Source organism: Castor canadensis, chromosome 3 (assembly GCF_047511655.1).
Source record: "Castor canadensis chromosome 3, mCasCan1.hap1v2, whole genome shotgun sequence".
Taxonomy (NCBI): Eukaryota; Metazoa; Chordata; class Mammalia; order Rodentia; family Castoridae; genus Castor; species Castor canadensis.
This window is the reverse complement of record NC_133388.1, coordinates 144317558-144337542: the sequence shown is the minus strand read 5'-3', so window position 1 is coordinate 144337542 and position 19985 is coordinate 144317558. Positions and strand designations below refer to the sequence as shown.

Here is a 19985-nt window from a genome sequence, read left to right as displayed (position 1 = left end):
GCAATTATTTCTTCATGTTATATGTTTCTTCATTAACATGTGAAAATTATAAAATATCACACTCTTTTAAAATCTTAAACTATGAATTATTGACAGCTATTTGAAAAAATAGTAAGGCAGTTTATCAGCATCTATGACACATTTTTAGTTTGTCTTATTTCAAATTGCTGTATCACTCGTACTTTTAGTTTTAAGCAAATTATTTCTGGCTAGATGTAAGTAAAAAGTGAATATACTGAAAGAATATTAAGTGATCTCATAGAGTCCAGGGGAAGTTCAAGAAAGGGGAGGGAGCCAATCAATTCCAGAGAACTTAGCAGTGGAATTTTATGGGACCTCTCACCACAGAATTTTCTGTGTTTTGTCCTTAGCTCCTTGACTTTCCACCTGTATCTTTCCTCAACACTATCCCAAAATTTTTAACTCCTAGGAAAGCATGTGTAGGGCACAACTTAGGTCAACTATTCTACTTGGGCACAGCCAACTGTGATAAAAAAAAGTGTTACAAGAGTGATATGCTATAAATATGGCCCACCCTAATAGAGAAGACAGACCAATTCCTAAGAAGGGAGAAGTCTTTGGATCTAAAAAGCCACTTCAAAAGATGCCTACCCGTTGCATATGTCTTTTTCTGCTGTGGTTTTTACTTCTTCTTTCCCCCACCCACCAACTCTAATTTGCAGTATCTATATATGATGGAGTAAAATTATATCTTGGGTAAACTTAAAATATCCTGTAAAGGATATATAACATGTAACATGGCTCAAATGGTAGAGTGCCTACCTAAAAGGTATGAGGCCTTGAATTCAAATCCCAGTACCACAAAAAAGATATATAACATATAAAATTAAAATAATGAAAGGTACATAAAAATACTTTATGCTATCCTACAAGATAAAGTGCACACAATTTGATTGTGTGCATTTTATAGAGGCATCAGGAGCTGAACTAAAAAATATCCCATAAATAGAGACACACAAACAGATATGGTCTATGATAATGTAATAACTTGTACATTGGCCACCCACCCAAAAATATTCCTTCTTGATTATTGAATCTGAATCTGCTTAACCATTTCTGAAAAAATCTGGACACTTATCAGTACCAGAAAACATGTAGTATGTACATTCTCTGAGGTTCTGCTTAATAATCTGTGAAGGAAGTTCTTGGATGACTTCCATGAACTTTTCTAGATCTTTATCCTGCTTCTAACAGTGGTATCTGTACACTCTTCTTGAAAATTTTATTTTCCTCAGTTTATCAGATATTGGACTGTCAGGTTTTCCTCATCACAAGTCTCTTTTGCTACCACCTACAACTCTGTCCATAATTGAGGAAAATATCCCAAGGCTCATTTTACTTTGCTTTTTCGCTTTTCTCTTACACTTATTCACTGGCATAACTTAGGCCAAGACTGCCTGAAAATATGTTTCAGTCCTCTAATTCTATTTTTATGTTTAATTCACACTGAAAAGATAATATTTCTCAAATGAAAACCATTATTATATCACAAATCAGATTATCTTCATTTTGAAATTACCACTACCACTTTCCCACTCTTGGGACTGCTCCAAAGTCCCAGAAATCATAGAATGATCTTTAAATTAAATTGTGTAATTCTAATAATAAACAGCCCTGGACACTGATCTGAGTCTTGGCGCTCCTGCCAGGCACAAGTGACTCAGACCTCTAATCCTAGCTACTTGGGAAGCTGAGATCAGGATAGCTGTTTTAGGCCAATCTGGGAAAAATGTTCAGGAGACCTCCTATCTAAACCAATGGCTGAGTGCAGGCCTGTCACCCCACTGATGGAGGTGAGCTTAAAATAGGAGGATCTTGGTCCAGGCCCATCTGGGAAGAAATTTGACCCTATCTCCAAAATAAGCAGAACAAAAAGGACTGAGTTGTGGCTCATTCGGTAGTGGCAAGCTGAAGCCCAGTATCACAAAAAAAAAGTGTTGTTTTTTTTTTTTAAGAAGTTTTCCTATAAGCAAGTCTAGCCAGCCTAATATTGTATTATTTGGGATAAATTTGGTCCCCAGGTAGAATTTTAAAAAAAGAATTTCAGGACTCTCTACCAACAGGACTTGTGACTTAGGTAAAACGGATGGTAGTGTGGTGTTCTATCTGCCCACTCTATAAATCAATTCCCAGCCCTTACAGCGCTGCTAATTCTGGAAAATAATCTATAACCTATTAGAAAGCAGCCCAGCAGGCAAAAACTACAAGTCCCATGATGCAAAGCAGGAACTCGGGCCAATGTTGCTCATAATTCCTCCTGGGAATTGAAGTCTTCTAGTCCCCTGCTTGACAAACTAGATATCCAAGCCCCACTTCTCGGAAGTTCACTTCTGAAAAACAAATTGAGTGCCGAGGATGTTGATCTCCTGCCACAGGATTAGATTTAACCCGGCTACTAGACCGCCGGGGGCCGGACACTCCAACCTGCGCCTTGGGGACGCGCGTCCTGGCGTGACGTCACTTCCGGGAGCGGCGTCCTGGCCTCCCCTTCTCTCCTGCTGCCCGGGAGCCGGGCCGGGTGGCGGGACAGAGACGAGGGGAGATAGGGAGCAGCGACTTTCCTGACGGAGGCTCATAAGCGGTATCCCGGGGCTGCTGAGTAGAGTCCGGCTTACCTGTCGCGGGGAAGCGTACTTGAGTAGGACCACGGAGTGCGCTGAGGTAGGGACGGGGAGGCGGGCGCTGTCCCGGGCTGCTGGGCGGGTGACACCTGCACTCCCGAAGGCTGGCGGGAGGGTGGAGAAGCGCTGCGGAGAGACGACCAACCCCACCCCCAGCCCGGTCAGGCCACCTCCGACTCCCAGGGACGTCCGGGCGGCGGAGACGGAGGATCTCGGGCCCCGGTTGCTGCAGGTCTGGCCGCCCTCAGAGCCCAGGACCGTGGCCCGCGTTGACCCCGCCATGCCCTCCAAGGGTCCATCTGTGCCAGGTTCCTCCACTTTCTTCCCGCCGTCCCCCGGCTTACTTGCTCAAAATCTTGACAGCCTTATCTGCCTAGGTGGGATCCTACCTGGAGCACCTCCCTGCAAGGACGCTCCTAATGAGCACCGTGCGTCCTGACGTCCCGGCAGCGTTCACTCCTGAGGACGTTAGTGTTCCTTGGTGTGCCACCTTCCCCAGCTGGTGGCCTCGTGGAGTGGAGTGGAGTGGCGGAGGGCCTGGCGGTGCCACAGGCATGGAGAAGTTTCACGCTTTTTAATTTACGTCTTTTGAGGGGAGGCCATCGGGAGGAACCTAGGAGCAGTGAATCAGCAGCTCGAGTTTCTTGAGTCTTTGGTAACAGGGAAGGTTACCCAGAGACACGTGCTCGGTTAAAAATCCTGTTTCAGCGTCTTTCCAAGTCCAGGCGACTCGTTTCCTATTTTTCTCACCAGTAGAGTTGTGCAGGTGAAGTTGGGCGGGTAGATCCTTTTGCTGTGTGTCGACTTGTCATTTTGTTGGTTTGTAGTTACACTAGTCTTTTTGATAGCAGAGATGATTGAATGTGAATTACAAAGATTTGCTAAGAATTCTGTTTAATACAAAGCAGAATTATTAATGAAAAGTATGAAACAAACTTATTACTTAATATTATTGAATATAAGTTTAATATTCATTAGGTTGTAATTCATTAATTTGATCGAGTTTATTTTTAAATATATTTGACCCTGAATTTTACAAAATGTTACTTTTCTTCCTAGAATAAAGCTTCAGGAGGTACCTCCTCCTCCTTTCTTCCTTCTTCCTTTTCCACCTTCTTCATTCTTCTTGCGCTGGTGCTGGAACCCAGGTCTCATGCATGATAGGCAAGACTTTATCCCTGAGCTGTATCGATAACTTTTCTTTTCTTTCTTTTTTTTTTTTCGTTTGTGGTGCTTGGGACCAAGTTAGGTTAAAATGAACATTGCAGAAATCCTTCTTAAGGAAATAGAGTGGTTTTAAAAAAAGAAGAAGAATGTAACATGAGGGTCAAGAAAAGGGGTGTGGAGTAGTTTTGTTCTCTTCACCTTGCAAACAAGTGTCCTTAGAGATTGAGAGTAAAGGAAGTGAGATGTTTTCATTCAAGTAATGGAGTCTCACAAATTAAAAAGAACATTTTCTTTTCTTTTGGATTATGCTCTAAATTGAAGACTAATTTCATATTTCCTTCTTGTTTTTAGATAGTGAATTCCTAAGAAGAAAACAATGAATTGCATATTAGTTGCTCTCTAACTGTTTGGATTCAGCAGTGTACAAGTGTGTGTCACAAAGGCCAAAGAAGATGGCAACTCCTTATGTCCCAGTTCCTATGTCAATAGGAAACTCTGCTTCCAGTTTTACAACCAGCAGAAATCAGAGGAGTTCTTCTTTTGGCAGTGTCTCAACAAGCTCAAACTCTTCCAAAGGCCAGTTAGAAGACTCAAATATGAGTCATTTGAGACAGACAAGTGTTCCTGATCAGATGGATAGTACTTCATCTGTCTGTAGCAGTCCTCTCATTAGGACTAAATTTACAGGTACAGATTCATCCATCGAGTATTCTACTAGACCAAGAGAAACTGAAGAACAAAATCCTGAAACAGTGAATTGGGAAGATAGACCTTCTACACCTACTATACTGGGTTATGAGGTGATGGAAGAAAGAGCCAAATTCACTGTAAGTGTTGACTAATGTTCTACAATAATGTATCCCGTGCTTATAATTTCTTGAACATTAAATTCTATGGTTTTATAACACTAAATTCTATAATGCTATTGTAAACTTTTGTTTTATCTTAGTGAATTTTTACAAATCAGACACACCTCTGTAACTAGCACATAGATCAAGAAACAGAACAATATTAGTGTCTTAAAAGCTCCCGTGCTCTGCCACTCTGTAGTCACTCATCTAATACTTTTCTGTTAGCCTAGATTAACTTTTCCTACTTTTGTATTTTATATAAATGGAACTGTTGAGTATATACTCTTTGGGTCTGGTCTCTTTCCTTCAGCATTATGTTTGTAAGTTATTCTTGATCTTGCATGAATTGTAGATAGCTCATTTTTATTACTGTAGCACTCTATTATGCGAATGTAACACTATTTTTTTGAGGTTCTTTCAAACACCACTGCTATCAACATTCTAGAACTTAACATTTGATAAACACATGTATACATTTCTGTTTGATGTGTACTCTAGGAGTGAAATTGCTGGTTCACCAACCAGCTTTAGAAAATACTGATGAACAATGTTCCATAGTGGTTGTACTAGTTTATACTCTGCTGTGTATGTGATTTCACAACGTGTGGTATTTTCCATTTTGTGTATTCTAGTTTGTATAGAATATCACATTATGGTTTGGGAGTTTCTTAATAACTAATTAAAGAATTTTTAAATGTTTTTTAGTCTTTTTGACACTCTCTTGAAAAATATTCAAGATTTTTCATTTTTCTTTCAAGAGGTCTTCATTTTAATTTATCATTTTCTATGCATTCTGGACATAAGTCCTTTTATAGATATACATATTGTGACTATCCTCTCTGTTTTGCCTTTTCACTTCCTTAATAATGCATTTGATAAACAAAAATAATTAATTTTAATGCATTCCAATTTATTAACATTTTCTTTTATGGCTAGCACTTTTTTGTTTTTCGTTTTTTTTGTTTGGTTGGTTTTTTGATACAGGGTCTTGCTCTATCAGGATAGCCTGAGTATATAAAGTACTGGGACTACAAGCATGTATCATCATGCCCAGCTCTGACTAGCATGTTTTCAAATCTTTGCTTTCGATGTTATCCCAGGGCTGGCAGAGTGACTCAAGTGGTAGAGCACCTGCCTAGCAAGCGTGATGTCTTGAGTTCAAACCCCAGTACTGCCCAAAAAAAACTAAAGTTGTCATTCTATGTTTGCTTCTAAAAACTTCTTTTGTTAGGCTTTTCACATTTAGATCTACAAATCATCCAGAACTGATTTTTGTCCGTAGTGAATTAAGGGTCACCCTGTTTAATTTTTCTTTGTAAGATCAAATGTCACAATTTTATTAGAAAGACTACTGTATTCCTCTGTATTTGCAGTGTTGTTTATGACATAAATCATATGACCATAAGTGGATGAGTCTATTCTGTTCTGTTTTTCTACCCTTTACCAATTTCACAATCTTAACTAATTGTTTTATCATAGGTCTTGATACACAATAGTTTTAAGTACTTTAGCTTTGTTGTTCTTCAGGTTTTACTTGGCTATTGTTGGCCATTGCATTAAGATTTTGTCAAATCTATAAATTAGTCTGGCGAGAACTGACATCTTTACAATACTGTCTTCAAATGTATAACCCTAACCCGTTTACTTAAGTCTTTTAATTTCTTCTAACTAGTTGTCAATGCAGGTGCAATGGTTTTTCCTCTGTTGATTGGATTTATTTCTGGATATGGATGTTACTTGATATGGGTATTTTGTTTGCTTGGGTTTTTTTTTTTTCCTTTGGTTTTTTGCGGGTTTTTTTTTTTTTTGCAATACTAGGTTGAACTCAGGGCCTCACACTTGCTAGGCAGGTGCTCTACAACTTGAGCCACTCCGCCAGGCGTTTTTGTTTTGGTTATTATTTTTTTTCCTCCTCCCTCTGTCTCTCCTCACTTTTTTTCTCAGGCTGGCCTGGAGCACAGTCCTTCTATTTATTTGTGTTTCCCACCTAGCTGGGATGACAGGCATGTGTCACACACCTAGCCATTGGTTGAGATGTAGTCTTTACTGACTTTTTGCCTAGAAGGCCTCAAACTGGAGTCCTCCCCAGTAGCTAGGATTACAGGTTTAAACCACCATGTCTGGCTAGTAAATATATTTTTTGCTTTCTATTTGTTCATTACTAATCTATATTTTAACCTTGTATGGTTATGTATGTTTACTTGGGTATGTGTATGTATCTGTCAACCTTTACCAAACTCCCATTAGTTCAAAGAGATATTTTTTTCTTGCAGTACAGTTTTTATATTTACTTTAGTGTTTCATGCTGTAGGATTATTCCAGGATGGGAGGGCCTCCAAGGAAAAGCGTTGGCATAATTCATGAAGAATAGTCTTTTAAAATTATTATAAGACTTATTGGTGGAACTGCCTTTGAGAACAGTTTTATAATTTGATGGCTTATTACCTTACTTTGACGTTGCTTTGAAAGAGTGAGGACTTACTGAAGTAATGCTGTGGTGTGAATATTTATGTGCTCCAACCCCACCCCCTAATTCTTAAAATCCAAGATGATAGCAGTAAGAGGTGGGGCCTTTGGGAGGTGATAAGGTCATGGGGACAGAACCCTCATGAATAGAATTAGTACCCTTATAAAAGAGGTCCAGAGAGCTTCCTTGTGTGGCCTCTGTGTGTATCCCAAGACACAACTACAGGCCACCATCTATAAACCAAAATGTGGACCCTCACCAGACACCACATCTGTTAACATCTTGATCCTAGACTTCCCAGCCCCTGAAATTATGAAAAAAATAATTTTCATTATTTGTAAGCTGTCCCATTTATGATATTTTATAACCTAAATGGACTAAGACAGGTGATATGTGAGAAGAGACAAGTTTTAGCCAAATTTAAGGCAGTGCAATATAAATATAAAGTCTTTTGTGACACTGTAGAGGAAGTGCCAATCATCTTCCTCTATGGTATTAGAGAAGTTATAAAGGATGAAGTGAAATTAATCATATAACTCACATAACTCGGCATTTTTTATTACCTGTTTTGTGCCAGGCACCATTCCTGGTAATAGTGGTATAGCAACTTGAATGAATGAATAGGTGATGAGTAATACACTGCTAGTATGTTACATGCTGATAAGTGCTTTAGAGAAGTAAGAGGGAGGGCATTTCTTCAAAACTGATGTTGGGATTTAAACAGTGTTCTCAATCTTGGCCTCACAGGAAAGAAAATATTAATACTAACAGAGCACTGCCATGAGATTATCTGGGGAAAGAGCTTTCCACACATAGGAGACAGCTACAAAGTCCCTTGTGGCTGACAGCAGAATAAGCAAGGTGGAGAGGTATATGAAATGAGATAGCAGGTAAAGGTAGTGTCATGGCACACAGATCATTCATAGCATGTTAGACCATCATAAAAACTTTGCATTTTACTCCATATCACATGGGAATCTTTGTAAACTTTTTTTGTTTTTCTTTTTTAAAGAATCATTTTAATCTGACTTAATGTCTTCAAAGGCTCATTCTGGCAGCTGAATTGAGGCTAGCTTGTATGGGGAAATTTTGAGTGAAAGCAGGAAGCAGTTAGGTTCTTGTAATAATCCAAGGGAGGCATGATGGTGGAATAGATAGGATGCTAGAGGTCTTAAGAAGTCATTGGATTCTGGATAGTTTTGAAGGTAGTGCCAACAGTATTTCATGGCAGTGTGGAAGTAGAATGTGGGATAAAGAAGTCAAAGTTAACCTCACAGTTCCTGGCCTAAACAATGAGAAGAATAAAGTTGTCATTTAACTAGAGGGCAGATTTTGAGGAGATCGGGATTTGGTTTTGGACATGAGATGTCTAATAGATATCAAAGTGGAGATGTCCCGTGTGTGTATATGTGCCTACATACATGCATATATGTTGTGTATGTCTGTTCAGTGTGTTTAGGGGAAAGGCCTGAGCTAGAGATAAAAGTTTGAGAGCCTTAGATTTGCAAAATAATTTTCTCCTAGATCAGTGTTCCTTTGATGTCTTTGTACCTTTGATCCTTTGTTCCTCTGATCTCTCAACCTTTGAATTGGTCCTTTAACTGAAGAAAGTACTGGGACTGACTGTTAAGATCTGGTAATATATAAAATGTCAAGTCTTTAGGAAGAGTATTTAAAAACAAAGAGTGACTAGGATGGACTGTCATTAGGATTGGGAAGGAGCATGAGGGCTTCAATGGATAATTTTTTGTTTCTTGCTCTTGGTACTAGTTACCTATGTGTGTTCACTTTATAAATGAAAATTTATTAAGTTGTATGCTTATGATTTGTGTACTTTTCTGTATATATTTTACAATTCAATGTATGTTTCTATGTATCTTATAATTCACTTAAAAATCCAAATAAGTACTACATTAAAAAGATAGCATAAAGTAATATCTGTTAAGCTTCAAATAAATAGTTAACATAACTACTATTAGAACATAGACTGATTTAGTACTACATATGAAGATTTCATTGGAAACATTACTTTACCAAATATAAAGGTAGAAGGAGAGCTTCATAGAAAAGATAAAACACAAAGGTCTGTACTTTATCTTTCTTAGAGAAATAGGAGGGTTCAGGAACCACAGTGGAGAGGAGCTAGGTGGAGAGGTATTTTCTTAAATAAGAAAATAAAGTCAATATAGATTGTTCGTAGGCAAGCCTACTTATGTGACATTGAATTTTATCATTCATGAGACATTCATACACAAAAGTTTTGAATCAGTTTGTTTTGTTTTAACAACTCCTTAAAAAAAAAAAGCTGTTTTTATAGCCCTGTGGTTACTTTCTTATATCAGAACTTTCTGCAGTCTTTAAAAGGAGTTCAAGTCATGTTCTCTGTCCATATATGTTATGAAGATAAATGTTTTTTACTTCAAAGAGAAAAGATTCTTAATCCTTGCTGAGTCTCCCACTAAAAAGCTGAAAAGACAATGTATATGAGAGACTTATCTCTAGAGCAGCACTGTCTAAATGCTGAATCTGAAATGTGAATCACATTTGTAATTATTTTTTTCATGCACTTGCTTTACCAGCACTCTTAGAGCCACACCCATCCACCACCACCCACCACCCACCCCTGTGCCTTTGCTTTTAGTGTGATTTTCAGATAGGGTCTGGCACTTTTGCCAGGCCAGATTCAGACTTTGGTCTTCTACCTCCACCTCCCAAGTAACTGGGATACAGGCATGTGGCACTATGCCAAGCTGAGTCACATTTATAATTTTTAACATGATATTTTACTCAATTTAATATGTCTAAAACATCTCAATATGTAATCAATGTGAATGATTTTAATAAAAATCTGTGTTTGAAATCCAGTGCATATGTTACCCTCACAGTATATGTCATTTTGACTAGTCACATTTTGAGTGCTCAGTAGCTACCTGTGGCAAAGCACAGCTCTAGAGCTACAGTTGAAAATAATTGTACAGAAAACTAAAGGAAAAGAAGTTAGTTTTATTAAGTTTCACTTATTCAACAGATACAGAGTAGTTCATGTTATTTAACACAGAATCCTGTACCAAAAACTACTAGCAGATGTTTCTGTTGAGATTCTGTGCTAAGTAAGAGTTCCTCATAATAAATTCTAAACTTATACTTTCAGAAAATGGGATCTATGTTTTTCTAATGTTCTTTTTTAAAATGTTGACTTGCTTCAACCAAATCTTTCTGCTTGATAGCCTCGACTATTGTATGTAATTACAGAAAGGTAAACGTCCATGGGTAATTTTTTTTTAAGTATTGCATGCTTATATTTCAACGTCAAGGACTAAGATAGTATTGAACTTATTTGAAAATTTACCTTAATAGATATTAAGTTTAAAAATTAAATTATCTGCATAGGATAAAAATGGCTATTTTTTATAGTTCAGACATGATGACTTACCAATTTTAGAATATGTTGGCATGAAATATTTTGGAAGTTGATTAGTTGTTATTAGTATGTATGAAGAAATCATTCATCTCAATTTTTTTATATTTCTTTAAAAATTCACTGATTTTTCTGTACATTTAATGATCTGAATGATTTCTATAATTTTTTGTGCAATAATTATGGTTTGGGTTATCATGTAAATGTTTTTAAATATTTGGTTTGAATACTTTCTTTCCCCCCTCCCCAGGTATATAAAATATTAGTAAAGAAAACCCCAGAAGAAAGCTGGGTAGTTTTCAGAAGATACACTGACTTCTCTAGGCTTAATGACAAAGTAAGTACTTTAATAAAATCCCAAACTGCCTTTTTAGTTGTGAGTTACTTACCTGTTCTACTTTTATTATATTTGTAACTTTTCTTTCTTATTCATTATTCAAGTCAAGTCAACTTTTACTGATTCATAAGAAAATTAAATGTTTCATTTCACTGTAATGGCCTTAATTCTCATCTTTATACTTAAGTCCATTTTTATGAAAAAAATTATTTTAGTGTAAATTTGAAATCCTTAACATTTAATATATAAAATTTTATAATCTTATAAATAAGTTTGAAAAGACATATATAATAAGATCACTTGGGCTGGAGGCCTGGCTCAAGCAGTACAGTGCCTGTGGAGCAAATGCAAAAGCCTGAGTTTAAAACTCAGTGCCACCAAAAAAATAAGTAAATACATAAGTAGATATGATCACTTGACTCACAAAATGTCTTGAAGAGAGTGAACAAAAAAAAGTTAACAAATTGTATTTGTTTTCTGTTGCTGCCTACCATTATCTCAGTCACAACCAAATTAACACCCATTTATTAGAGGTTTGGGTGAATTCCACCTGATTTGCTCTTTAGGCTCAAGCATGTTCAAAGTCAAGCTTTGGAGTCTCTGGGGAAGAATCAGCTTCCAAGCTCATTCAGGTTGTTGGCAGAATTTAGTCTCTTAAAGTTGTAGGACCAAGGTGCTAGTTTCCTTGCTGGCTGTCAGCCAGAGATCATTCTTACCTCATAGTGACTGCTTTGTTCCTTATACTTGGCCCCTCCATCTTGAAAGCTAGCAACAGTAGACCAAGTCCTTTTTGTGGTTTAAATCAAACTTTCCCTTCTGCCACAAGCCAGAGAAAACACTCTTAAGGGCTCATATGATAAGATTAGACTCACCCAGAAAATCTCTGTATCTTAAGGTCAACTAATTAGTAAACTTACAGTGGCAAAATCCCTTTTGCTGTATAACACAACAAAATCAAAGAAGTAACACTAGAGGTAAAGGTCATAGAGCCATCTAGAATTCTATCTACAGCACATATGAAACAGGATAATAACAAACCTCAATTTTTAAGAAGTCTTAAGAATAAAATTAAAAGTTAATCCCAAAACAAAAGCATAATAAATGATATAAACAGAGTAATTCACCTAAAAGTATAAATGACCAATAAATGAAAAAACACTGAATTTCACAGATACTCTAAGAAAAGAAAATAAGAAACCATTTTTTGTTTGTCAAATTGACAGGGATTTAAATGTTATTACCTAGTATAAAAAGAGCAAATCTTTTTTTTTTCTGTATTCATTTATTCATATGTGCATACATTGTTTGGGCCATTTCTCTGCCCTAAGAAGCACAAATCTTCTATAGGACATAAAGTTTTGTATAATTTTGACACAATAATCACATTTTTAGGATTTGTATAGTCGTGAATATGGGAAAGATAAAATTCTAAGTGTACTTATCATGATGCTTTATTTATAGTGGTTTTATTCTGTGTTCTAGTTTGTTTTTAATAATTACAAATTAGAACCAACTTGATTTAGTAACAGTCAGCAATCAGCTAAGTAACTTGCAGTTAGAGTGTAATAGAGGTGAAGAGCAGAACCCTCTATGGAGCTTGAGGAAAATCAGGTGGGAGGTAACTGGTATTTTGGAAGCCAATAGATAGATGATTTTCTAAAAGAAGTAAGTGATTTGTAATGCTTTGAAGAGGCCAAGTAAGATGACGTAGAACATCCCAAAGCTATTCCCCTATTTTGGCTGACATTTAATAAAGAAAGATTGTCACACTCCCTTTCCTCTTTTCTTGGATAGTCTTATAATATTGGGTTCTGAGAAGTTCTGTTTATGTGATTTTACAACTATCTGGCTGTCTAAAAGATAAAACAAATAAATTAATATTTTTTCAACAGGCAAAATACAGAATGGCAAACTATTTTTATCTTTTATTAAGATGTGGTAAAGATGCATTTTTGTAGTACAGATTAAGTTTTTGAATTTCAAAAACTTTGAATTTGAAATTCAAAGTTTTTGAATTTCAAAAACTTTGAATTTGAAATTCAAAATCCTAAATTTTTTGAGTGCTCACTTGATGCCACAAGTGAAAAATTCTGCCCCTGACCTCATGTGACGGCAGGTCATGGTCAAAATGCAGGCTCACTAAAACTATTGTGTAAAACAACCTTCAAGTGATATATACCACATATATGTGTGTACATATGTATGTATATATATGTGTGTATGTGTGTGGACCCACACACACATACACGTATATAAATGGCACATGTGAGACATAAATGAACTTTGTGTTTAGACTTGGGTCCCATCCCTAAGACATCTGATTGTATACATGAAAATACTCCAAATTTCAAAACACTCTGAAATCCAAAACACCCTGGTCTCAAGCATTTTGGATAAAGGATGCTCAATTTATATGACAAAATATTTCAAGTGTTATTTTCAATGTACTTCTGCAGCTTACTTGTATTTTGTTTATTTCTGAACTTCATATATTACATTGGTTAATTAAAATCCCCTAATTCTGTATTTTTAAAATTTTTTTAATGATTAAATAACAGGAAGATCAAAGCAATTCATAAAGATTCCAGATACCTAGAATTCTTAGTTTCTTATGAAATTGCTATTTTGTTCTTTTAGATTAATTGTAAGCAGTTTCAATTTAGAGCTATTTAATCCTTTATGACTTCTGTTAGTTTTGTTTTGTTTTTGAGACAGGGAGAGTCTCACTAGTAGCCCTGGCTGACCTTGAACTGGAGATCCTTCTGCTTCAACTTCCCTACTGCTGGGATTACCACTCCTGCCTTTCTGTTTTTCATTTAGGGCTCAGCTGTTATTTAGTGTTTACTTCTCTTTATCTCTCTGGATTAACCTTTATTGCTAAAATGTTTCTTATCTTCGGCAAGCTGAGATTTAGATAACTTAAGCACTTTGAAAGAAGAGGTTAATAAAAATTTAATTTACATCTACTGAATATGTCTTTGTTCTCTGTGTTGGATAATTAAATTTTCTCTTTTTTTTTCTGTAGTACAGTATATAGTACTATCCCCTTACCCTCTGAAGATACATTCTAAGACCCCCCCCCAGTGGATGCCTGACACCTCAGATAGTACCAGACTCTATAATTTTTTCTTATGTGTACCTACCTGTGATAAAATTTAATTTATAAATTGGGCATAATAAGACATTAGCAAGAATAACTAATGATAAGATTAATAATTGTAACATTATAATGTAATAAAAGTTACATGAATGTGGTCTTTCTCTTTCAAAATATGCCTTACTCAGTCTTTTTGTGATAATGTGAAATGATAATGCCTACATGAGATGCAACTGGAGTGAGGTGAATGACGTGGGTATTGCAATACCTTGACAGTTAATTTGGTAAGCAAAAGGGCTGCTGAGAGACTTAAAGGGTAGGTAACGTGTACAGTGTGGCTACATGGACCCAGAGATGCCTCTCACCATTGCTGTAGCAGGATGCATGAGATTTCATCATGCTCCTCAAAATGGCACATGATTTAACATTTATGACTTGTTTGCTTATGGAATTTTCCACTTAATAGTTTTTTAACACAACTGATGGGGGGAACTGCAACCATGAAAAGCAAAACTGTGGATAATAAGGAATTATAGTAGATACCAGAAAGAGCTGTACCCATCACTTACTTTTACTGACAATATTAAAAGATGTATGTCAAATACCACTAGGCACACAGTTTAAATTGTAGTTACTAGTTTTATAATTGTTAAAAATAGAGTAAAATCTTAGGATCTTTTATAAGATCAGTCATGAAGTATTTATAAAATGAGTAATTTGATTATAACAGTGTGCTAGAAATTTGAAATAATATGGAATATAGATATTATCCTAACTAAGGAATTTGCATTTCTTAGTTTTCTGTAGTTCTGAAGAAAAACATAGCTACTTGACATACTACAGTTTTTTGACATAGTACAAACAACACTGATTAGACAGAAATTTTTCTATAGAACACTGAATTAATTTTGTTTTCTTAATCTCCTGAGTTGTAGTCTGACTTCAGCTTGTCTGGGAGTCTTATAGGCTCCTCTGCAGAAAGTAGTCTGAGTGAGTGCTGGGATGTGAAGGGCTTACCTGAGTTGCAGCCTGCAGAGCAAGGATGGTAGGGTGGGCTGAGTGATGCGGTGGTTGCAGAAGTATGGCCATGAGGAGTGGGATTTTCTGTAAATTTTTCTTGAGAACTCAGTATTGTCCACTTGGGAAGAAGCCAAGTTCATAGAAGTATCAGGGCTAGACACCTAGAATCCTCACATTTAGTTTTCCCATCAGAAAATCCTGTGTCAGTCCTCGACCTGCCTGAGTCACACTGCTCTGTCCTGAGCAGTTAGCTCTAGTGTATGGTACGTAAGTGGCATCCTGAGATTGCCTACCACTGTCTTTCCGGGGGAATTTTAACTTCTTTCCTTTGATGGATTTTGCTTTCTCTGTCCCAGGTCTTCCTCTTTCTTGAATTAGTTTTGTAACAATTCCCTTTTATCTTGTGTAATTTTTAAGGGGAAAAAAATTAACCATGTATTTGGACATACATGACATTTAAATTGTAAAATTTTTTTATTCATTTGTTCACATGTGCATACATTGTTTGGGTAATAAAAAGACTTTATATTTCCTCCTCATTACTTTTATTACTTCGTTTTCATTGCAGACATGTTAAATTACAGCTCCAAGGCCAAAATATCTGTTTATATCTTGAAATCAAATCAGTTTTCAGTTATTCAAGTTAGTTTGGGGGTTTTTGTCATATTTTTCCTTCAGGTATTAATAGAAAGGATGTTGAATTTTACATTTTTAATTAACATTTTACCCTGTACATTTTTCTCTTTTGTTAGTCTTTTTGCATAGCAGATATTTAATTTTATATTTAAATATAGAAATGTGAGTACATGTAGATTCATTTCATTTACCTATTTATTGAACATATATTGTTGACCACTTTTACATGACAGGCACTATTCTAAACATTGGGGATGCACCTATGAATAAGGCATAATAATTGCAGTGTAGTGAAATGGTTCTCAATATTAACCGCGTTTTCTCCTACCCTGGAAAGCCGTTTATAATTGCAGTGGCCTGATAGCACTTAAACTAATTAAATCCTAATATTTTGGGTGTAGGTCACAGTCATTAATATCTCTAAAACTTCTTGAATGATTCCAATGCACAGCCAAGATTTAGAATCACTGTTCTAGTGCAAGAATCCAAAATTAAGTGTTATTCAACTTTGTGGTAAATAGCACTGTAAGATAATATTAATGAATTGACAGTGTGTAGCAGAACATCTTTCCTAAAAATAGCAACATCATGTCTTCAATCCCATATATTCATTCTTCCAGAATCTGCCACTGCCCATCAAGAGGTAGACTCTGTTACTCCTCTCCTTCAACTGGGATGAACTTCTGATTACTTGAACCAATAGAGGACAGTGAAAATGATGCTATGTGACTTTCAGGACTAGATTATAAAAAGTGTATAGTTCCATCCTGGCTTGCTTTCTTGGGATGCTCCCTTTTGAACCACAACCTCCATGCTATGAAAACATCCAGGGGAGAGGCCACTGTTAGACTTGTGGCTGATAGACCTGGCTAAGGTTTTGGTCAACAGCCAGGATTATCCACTTGTACTTGTGTAAGTGAACTTTGGGGTACTCAACTCCCAGCCTTGAGATCTTCCAGCTGTAGACCAATTCATTATAGAATGAATTGCTATACTTGGTATGAATTACTGGGCCACAGAATCCATGAGTTTAATAAGTAGTTTCTTAACACAAAGTTTGAGATAATTTGTTGCATAGTTACAGTAAGTTGAACAAAAGGTATAAATGGAGATTTAACCTAGTTTTGAAGATTGGGCAAGTCTACTCCAAGAAAGTAAAATTTAAGCCAAATGTACACAATGGATCATAAATCAAAATATAAAAGTTAAAACTATGAACTTATAGGAAAAAGCATAGTAGAAAATTTTTGCAGTCTTGGAGTGAGCAAAAGTTTCAGATGAAGCAAGGCATGGAGTGATATGCACCTGTAATCCTAGACTTCAGGAGGTAGAGACAGAAGGATTATGAGTTCAAAGCCAGCCTGGGCTACGTAGACTCTATTTTAAACACCAAAATTGTTTTTTTTTTTTCTTATTTAAAAGTACATAAACCAGCAAAAGAAAAGTGGATGAATTAGCATTAAAATTTTATCTGCTCTGATAGGACTGTTGAGGTCAGACTACAATCTGGAGGAAAATATTTGTAATACATGTATCTGACAAAAGACCTGTGTTTGGACTAGATAAAGAATTCTTATAACTTAATAAAAAGACAACCCTATTTTTTTAAGTGGAGGGCTCAAAATAGGTAATTCATGAGAGAAGAGATGCAGATAGGCACATGAGAAGATACCCAACATTGTTTATCAACAGAGAAATGCACATTACAGCCACAGATAACTATTACACACTGAAGTCATTAACAAGAAGATAGACAGTGCCAAGTTTTGGCACAGATGTGGAGCAACTAGAACTGTGTACAGGACTAATAGAAATCAAGAAATAAGGCATAAAAACTTAGCTGAGCTTATTTATTTTAAACTTATTTCATGAATGATTTCACAGTCAACAGAAATTTTACAGAATTGATGATACTGAATTGAACATTGTATTTTCTCTTTTCTTTTTCAGTTAAAAGAAATGTTTCCAGGCTTTCGATTAGCACTTCCACCAAAACGCTGGTTTAAAGATAATTACAATGCCGACTTTTTAGAAGATAGACAATTAGGATTACAAGCATTTCTTCAGAATTTAGTAGCTCACAAGGACATTGCTAACTGGTATGTAACAAATTGATAAAAGAGATCATAAAAGCATTCCAACGACTGGCTTAAACTAAAGAATAAATCTAAGCCCATGTTATTTGAGCATGTAATATAAAATAGAGATATAGTTACTCATCTTTGGTAATAAAGTGGTGACGTGGGATTTTCTTTCTTTCAATTAAGGATTTTATTTGGCATTTTATTTTTATTAAAGCTTTTAAAAAGTCAGTATAGTGAAAAACTCAGTGTATGATGTATTCAAACTACCCAAATGTAAATTTGATTTTAGTACTTAGCATTTTAGCAGTTGTTTAAATAAAATGGCTCACATATTAGGCAGTTTTGGGGAATATGACACTATAATTTTCAGATTAGTATTTTTATATCACTCAAAAGTAATGTAAAAAATATTAAAATTGTGAAACCAGGTTAATATATATTGAATGTGAAGTGAAAATGCCTAAAACCATTAAAATGTAGGAAAAAGATCTACATAGGTTTTTTGCTTCTCAATATAACAGAATTGCTTAATGAGTCGATACTAATTGAGTATCTCACTTGGGAATTCACTTTATCAGATAAAAAATGTAGAGAGCATTTACAGTACAGCAGTAGCACATGGTATATGCCTATAAATGTTTGACAGTTTTTTCCTAAAGATTGGAAACAATTAAAAAATACTCTGTCTCACTTTTTCTACCTCTTTTTCTCAGTCTGTCTTTATATATACCACCCTGTGTAATTCATACAACACACATACCATACATGCACATGTGCTACCTAAGCTTCGGACTTCTCAAGATCCCTGCCTTCCCCTCCCCCTCATTTTCCTCTTAATGAGGAGCTACAAGCCCTTCTCTCTACTCATACATATATGCAATGGCTGTTGCCAGTGGTTGTGGTATTCCAGCTGTTCCTCAGTCCTTCGGATGCAACAACTAAGATTTGGACACTACTTCAGATGCAGCAAAAGAATAGGAAGATAATAAGGAATGATTTATTAACAAAGTGAAAGTTCACTAACAGATAAGAGGTGGGCAGTTGGATAAAGGCCAACTGCATCAAAGCTATGAGAAGTCATACGCCTGCACTTTTGAGTGGATGGGGACAAGCACCTGTGTGTTTGATCCTCTTGGCCTCTTCCAGTTTAGCAACTTCAAGTAAAAGGTCATATAGCAGTCTGAGGCACTCAAGGTGCATGCCCAGTCTTGATATGGGGAGGGAGTTTGCTCTACAAACTGCCAGTTATTGGTCCAGGGTGTCAGTCTTGGGTTTTAAAATGGAATCTTATATTCTGGAGCCGAGCCTTGTTTCTACTCAAGTCTACTTAGCTGCCCACTAGATAGACTTCTCCTCAATAGCTCAGGACCTTTAATTCCTTCAGGGGTATGGATAATGAGATCAGTCTGGCTCCTTGACATTTCCTTCAGATATCTCAAACCTAAAACAAAAGCATATTCTCTAAATAGGCTTCCCCTAATTTTCAGCATCACTGTCTATCCAGAACCTGCAAGTCATCTTTCACATATCCCTCACTATTTTTATTTCTTCCACTCAGACTTGTCTACTTTTCTCCATCCCTGCCGTTACTCCTTAATTATTGTAAAAGTCTTCCCACTGGTCTTTATATCCACTCTTATTTCAATAGCTGACTGGAGCCACATTTATCTTTTATGATGCAGTCTGATAAAGTCTTTCTGGTCCCTTCCTACTTGCTTATCTTTCTAACCTTGGATTTTGTTATTCCTCCCTACCCCATTCTCTGTATATAGGCCATATTAGTCTTTTTATTCTCCAAGGTTACCTAGCTCCTTTGTCCTTCAAATATGCTGTTTCCCAGAAAGGCAGCATTTTACATTACTACTGCTACTACCACCCCCACCCAGCAACTAGCTAACATAAACTCCTAAACATGCTTCAGTTTCTAATACAAACTTTATTTCTTTAGGTAACTGACCCTCCTAACTGAGCCCTTCCTTACCCACCACCACCAAAGACTAGGTTTCTTGTTTCGTTGTGTTAATACCAGACTTTATCAATGGGTTAGAGAGCTATCTCCTGATTCCTTAAGACACCTATTGTAGGTAATGAATTAACTTCTCTCCTATACTTCTAGGATGGTAGTAGCTATATACTAGTCTTGAGAACTAAGAAAATAATCTTATAAATCATCATCCCCACAGTTTAATTCTCTCATGGAATCCCAACTGAGAAAGGCTGGTTGGTACTTGACTTTCATAGAAATATAGTTTATAATTATTTCTCT

General features: G+C 36.2%; 1 protein-coding gene across 6 annotated transcripts in view; it reads left to right on the top strand.

The window, feature by feature from the left end:
• The first annotated feature begins 2543 nt into the window (after positions 1-2543).
• Snx16 (sorting nexin 16) overlaps positions 2544-19985 on the top strand; it is a 34977-nt gene continuing 17535 nt past the window's right edge. For 4 of the 6 annotated variants that reach the window (XM_074068775.1, XM_074068776.1, XM_074068772.1 and 1 more), the window contains exons 1-4: positions 3055-3194; positions 4161-4636; positions 10796-10882; positions 17586-17734. In XM_074068775.1, the coding sequence (XP_073924876.1) occupies positions 4262-4636; positions 10796-10882; positions 17586-17734 (611 nt within the window). In that variant the 5' untranslated portion in view covers positions 3055-3194; positions 4161-4261. Of the gene's footprint in view, positions 2683-3054; positions 3195-3275; positions 3409-4160; positions 4637-10795; positions 10883-17585; positions 17735-19985 lie in introns of those variants that run through there. The other 2 variants (XM_020176722.2, XM_074068773.1) reach the window with 2 other exon arrangements.